The sequence below is a fragment of the Gossypium raimondii genome, chromosome 2, assembly GCF_025698545.1.
Source record: "Gossypium raimondii isolate GPD5lz chromosome 2, ASM2569854v1, whole genome shotgun sequence".
NCBI classification, from domain to species: Eukaryota; Viridiplantae; Streptophyta; class Magnoliopsida; order Malvales; family Malvaceae; genus Gossypium; species Gossypium raimondii.
In genome coordinates, this window is record NC_068566.1 from 7,567,107 (window position 1) to 7,572,862 (window position 5,756).

Here is a 5,756-nt window from a genome sequence, read left to right on the forward strand (position 1 = left end):
TTTCGAGAAGGCTGTTTGTTTAGGAGAATTTGAAGCCGAGGAAGATGATGAAAATTGTAACCGGCCTCCTGACTTACTAAGAATGGTTGAACAAGAAGGGAAATAGATTTTACTCAATTAAAAATTTGTTGAGACAATGAATTTGGGGAGTGAAGAAAAGAAATAAGAAGTGAAGATTGGGACTTCCGTTTCAGAAAACACCAGGCGGGATTTGATCGCGTTGCTCTATAAGTACAAAGATGTGTTTGCATGGTCTTATCAGGATATGCCAGGGTTGAACATAGATATTGTGGTCTATAAGCTCCCACTGAAACCAGAATGCAAACCTGTTCAATAGAAGCTAAGAAGGATGAGACCTGAAATGCTGTTGAAGATAAAAGAAGAAGTCAAGAAACAATTTGACGCTGGCTTCCTACAAGTCTCTAAGTATCCAGAATGGGTAGCTAATATAGTCCCAGTGCCGAAGAAAGATGGCAAGGTGCGAATGTGCGTGGATTATCGTGATCTGAATCAAGCAAGCCCTAAGGATAACTTTCCTTTACCACACATCGACATTTTGGTGGATAATACGGTAAAGCATTCTCTGTTTTCTTTCATGGATGGCTTCTTAGGTTATAATCAGATAAAGATGGCTCCCGAGGACATGGAGAAAACTACATTCATAACAATATGAGGGACCTTCTACTACAAAGTAATGACGTTCAGATTAAAGAATGCTGGGGCAATATATCAGAGAGCCATGGTGACGTTGTTCCATGATATGATGCACAAAGAAATAGAAGTTTATGTCGATGATATGATTGCCAAATCTCGGGAAGAAAAAGAGCATGTTGGAAATCTCAAGAAGCTGTTCAAAAGGCTAAGAAAGTTCCAGTTGAAGCTAAACCCGGCCAAGTGTACGTTTGGGGCTACCTCAGGAAAACTGCTAGGTTTCATTGTCAGTGAGAGAGGTATCGAGGTTGATCCAGACAAGATAAAAGCTATACAAGAACTGCCTCCCCCGCGCACACAGAAAGAAGTCAGAGGATTTTTAGAAAGGTTGAATTACATTGCTCGATTCATTGCTCAACTTACCAATCAGTGCGACCCAATTTTTCGACTCCTTCGAAAACATAACCCCGGAGAATGGAACGAGGAGTGCCAAGCGGCCTTCGATAAGATAAAACGGTATTTGTCTAATCCTCCGGTACTAGTACCGCCAACACCTGAAAAACCCTTAATATTGTACCTGACCGTGTTTGAGAACTCAATGGGTTGCGTACTGGGGCAACATGATGAGTCAGGGAGAAGAGAGACGGCAATTTACTACCTCAGCAAGAAGTTCACAGAATATGAGGTAAAGTACCCTTCAATTGAGAAGTTTTGTTGTGCATTGATTTGGACGGTTCGAAGGCTCAGACAGTACATGTTGTATTATACAACATGGTTAATTTTAAAACTGGATCCAATAAAGTACATCATGGAGTCACCTGCACTCTCAGGAAGAATGGCACGATGGCAGATCTTACTGACTGAGTATGACATCGTGTATGTGAGCCAAAAATCGATAAAGGGAAGTGCGATAGCTGACTTCTTGGCAAGTCGAACAGCGGAAGAATACGAGCCTTTGAGATTTGATTTCTCAGATGAAGACTTGATTTGTATTTCAGAAAAAGAGGGTGAGTCATCAAGTGAGAAATCATGGAAGATGAGCTTTGATGGTGCATCAAATGCATTGGGGCATGGGATTGGAGCAGTCTTAGTATCGCCGGAGGGAGATCATTACCCGCTCACTGCCAGGTTGAATTTCTTCTGTACAAATAATATAGCGGAATATGAAGCTTGCATCATGGGACTTCGTGCAGCTATCGACAGGAAAATTAAAATCTTAGAGGTACACGGGGACTCAGCATTAGTCATTTATCAAATTCGTGGAGATTGGGAAGTGAGAGATCCAAAATTAGTCAAATATCATGATCTCGTTGTAGAGCTGATCAAGGAGTTCTATAAAGTGACTTTTAACTACTTTCCACGAGAGGAGAACCAACTGGCTGATGCCCTAGCCACCTTGTCTTCGATGTTCAAGGCAAACAGAGAAACTGAGATAATGCCCATCCAAATGAGTATATATGAGACCCCCGCACACTGTTTTAGTATTGATGAGGAGTCAGATGGACGACCATGGTTCCATGATATCTTGGAGTATATCAAGAATCAAAGGTACCCCGAGCAAGCAAACGAGAATGACAAAAGAACAATCAGGAGAATGGCGATTGGATTTGTTCTTGATGGGGATATTCTATACAAAAGGGGAAAAGATCAAGTGCTCCTAAGGTGCGTGGACGCTGTTGAAGCTAGAAAGATACTTGAAGAGGTTCATGAAGGGATTTGTGGAACACATGCCAGTGGTTTCACCATGGCCAGGCAGATTATGAGACTTGGTTATTATTGGCTGACGATGGAAAGGGATTGTATTGGTTACGCACGAAAGTGCCACAAATGTCAAATTTATGGTGACAAAATTCATGCTGCTCCATCACCCCTTCATGTCATGACTTCTCCGTTGCCTTTTTCTATGTGGGGCATGGATGTTATAGGGCCAATTTCCGCGAAAGCTTCCAATGGGCATCGTTTCATCTTTGTGGTTATAGACTGCTTCACAAAATGGGTAGCAAGCACTTCGTTTGCTAATATGACGAAGGCTGCAGTCTGTAGGTTCTTAAAAAAGGAGATCCTATATCGATACGGTCTGCCTGAAAGAATCATTTCAGATAATGCTTTAAATTTGAACAACAAGATGATGAAAGAAGTGTGTGAGCAATTTCAGATAAAACATCATAATTCTTCGCCCTATCGCCCAAAGATGAACAGAGCAGTAGAAGCCACTAATAAGAACATTAAGATGATTATCGGGAAGATGACTGAGACATATAAAGACTGGCACGAGAAGCTACCATTTGCTTTGTACGCATACCGCACCTCTGCATTTAACGCTCACGGGCAACTCCTTTTCTCCGGTCTATGGAATGGAAGCCGTTCGCTTATCAAGTAGAGATCCCATCCTGCAGCGCCTTGATTGAGACAATGTTAGAGGAATCGAGTGGGTTCGAGCTCGATATGATCACTAAACCTTATTGAAGGGAAACGCTTGAAGGCAATTTGTCATGGACGGATGTACGAAGAGAATGATTACGCCCATGATAAAAAGGTGCGGCCAAGAGAATTTCATGAAGGAGAGCTCGACTAAGAAAGATTCTCCGTCTGTAAGGACTTTCGAAGAAAATGGTCACCAAATTGGGAAGGGCCATACGTTGTAAAAAAGGGATTCTTAGGAGGGGCTCTGATTCTCACTGAGACGGACGGGAAAGAATTACCTAATCCAGTGAACTTAGGTGCTGTGAAGAAATATTATGCCTAAAAAAACAAAACAAAAAAGGAACAAAAAAAACAAAACAAAGAAAAGAAAAAAGAAAAAAACAAAGAAAAGAAAAAGAAAAATCAAGATGAAAACCCGAAAAGGGCGTCTTGATAAACAAAAAAAGATTAGGATGAAAACCCGAAAGGGCGTCCTAATGAAGTGGGCTCGGGCTTGAAGAAGCCAATTGGCTTGAACGGGGAGTCGAATGGCGGGGTTATAATATTTGAAGCATTCTCAGAAGCTCAAAATCTTCTACACAAGAAGCCGTGCTCGAAAAGATCCAGGATGAAGAAACGTGGAAAGTTCATGCATTGGATATCTAGAGCATTTCTGGCCATTGAACTCGCTTTCTTTTCTTTATGACAATTTATTTGTTAAACTTTCTTTGTCAATTTTTTGTTTGTTGCTTTTGAAAAAAAATGAAATGAATGTGAGATATTTCTTTCATGCCTACTTTGTCTTTTTATGCATCTCATGATTTATTCATTTAAATGATAAATAGTAAGATGACATACTCTAAACAAAAGAAATGCTGAGCATTACCTGGATGAGAATTTGATAAATACAAGGGCCCCAAAGTAGGAACAATGTTCAACAGGGGGCAAGAGGGTGATATACGAAGAAATGTGGGTTACTCACCAAACTTGAAGATGAGTACAAAACCTGAGAGAAAAATCGATGATTAAGGCGATGAATGCAGTCCCTTACGAAAAAGGGGCATGTGACAAACAGTTCAAAGTGCATGGCATGATCATGTAGGCATAAAAGCATTTAGGACAAACACGTGCATATCAAGATAACATCATACATGACATATACAGGTATCCCAACAGAGCAAGGAATTTTGGGAGAAAGCTGTACAAAATCAATGAAGAAGAAAGCTTTTAGTTTCACTTGATGTTTTTGAAACCTTGTTTCTTTCAAGAATTATATTTTTAAATTTCTGCTTTTTTCAAAAAATCAACTCATAATACAGAGGTGAGTTGAGCCTCGGGTCACGCTGAGGTATTTTTAATTTCAGTCTTTTTTTTTAAAATCAACTCATAATACAGAGGTGAGTTGAGCCTCGGGTCACGCTGAGGTATTTTTAATTTCAGTCTTTTTTTTAAAATCAACTCATAATACAGATGTGAGTTGAGCCTCCGGTCACGCTGAGGTATTTTTTAATTTATGTTTTTTTTCAAAAATCAACTCATAATACAGAGGTGAGTTGAGCCTCGGGTCATGCCGAGGTATTTCTTTCAAATTTCCGTTTTTCAAAAATCAACTCATAATACAGAGGTGAGTTGAGCCTCGGGTCATGCCGAGGTATTTCTTTTAAATTTCCTTTTTTCAAAAAAATCAACTCATAATACAGAGGTGAGTTGAGCCTCGGGTCATGCCGAGGTATTTCTTTCAAACTTTCGTTTTTCAAAAATCAACTCATAATACAGAGGTGAGTTGAGCCTCGGGTCATGCCGAGGTATTTCTTTCAAATTTTCGTTTTTCAAAAATCAACTCATAATACATAGGTGAGTTGAGCCTCGGGTCATGCCGAGGTATTTCTTTTAAATTTCTGTTTTTTTCAAAAATCAACTCATATTGCGAGAGGTGAGTTGAGCCTCGGGTCATCCTGAGGTATTTTTCAATTTCCGTGTTTTCAAAAAAAAAATCAACTCATATTGCGAGAGGTGAGTTGAGCCTCGAGTCACATCGAGGTATTTTTCAATTTTTGGTTTTCACAAAAATGAACTCATAATGCGAGAGGTGAGTTGAGCCTCGGGTCATCCTGAGGTCTTTTCAATTTCTATTTTTTCAAAAAAATCAACTCATAATTCGAGAGGTGAGTTGAGCCTCGGGTCATGCCGAGGTATTTCTTTTAAACTTCTGTTTTTCAAAAATCAACTCATAATACAGAGGTGAGTTGAGCCTCGGTCATGCCGAGGTATTTCTTTTAAATTTCCATTTTCAAAAATCAACTCATAATGCGAGAGGTGAGTTGAGCCTCGGGTCATCCTGAGGTCTTTTCAATTTTTTTTTTCAAAAAAAAAATCAACTCATAATGCTAGAAGTGAGTTAGGCCTCGGGTCACGCTGGGGTATTTTTAAATTTCTGCTTTTTTCAAAAAATCAACTCATAATACAGAGGTGAGTTGAGCCTCGGGTCACGCTGAGGTATTTTAATTTCTATTTTTCAAAAATCAACTCATAATCTGAGAGGTGAGTTGAGCCTCGGGTCACGCTGAGGTATTTTAAATTTCGCTTTTTCAAAAATCAACTCATAATCTGAGGTGAGTTGAGCCTCGGGTCACGTTGAGGTATTTTTAAATTTCGCTTTTTCAAAAAATCAACTCATAATACAGAGGTGAGTTGAGCCTCGG

At 39.7% G+C, this 5,756-nt stretch overlaps 1 protein-coding gene across 1 annotated transcript; it reads left to right on the plus strand.

The window, feature by feature from the left end:
* Nucleotides 1–796: 796 nt before the first annotated feature.
* On the plus strand, nt 797–3,031 carry LOC105787918 (uncharacterized). The gene is made up of 3 exons (XM_052621862.1): nt 797–2,450; nt 2,577–2,686; nt 2,807–3,031. The coding sequence occupies exons 1-3, from the start codon at nt 797–799 to the stop codon at nt 3,029–3,031; spliced, it is 1,989 nt and encodes a 662-aa protein (XP_052477822.1).
* The last annotated feature ends 2,725 nt before the right edge of the window (nt 3,032–5,756 follow it).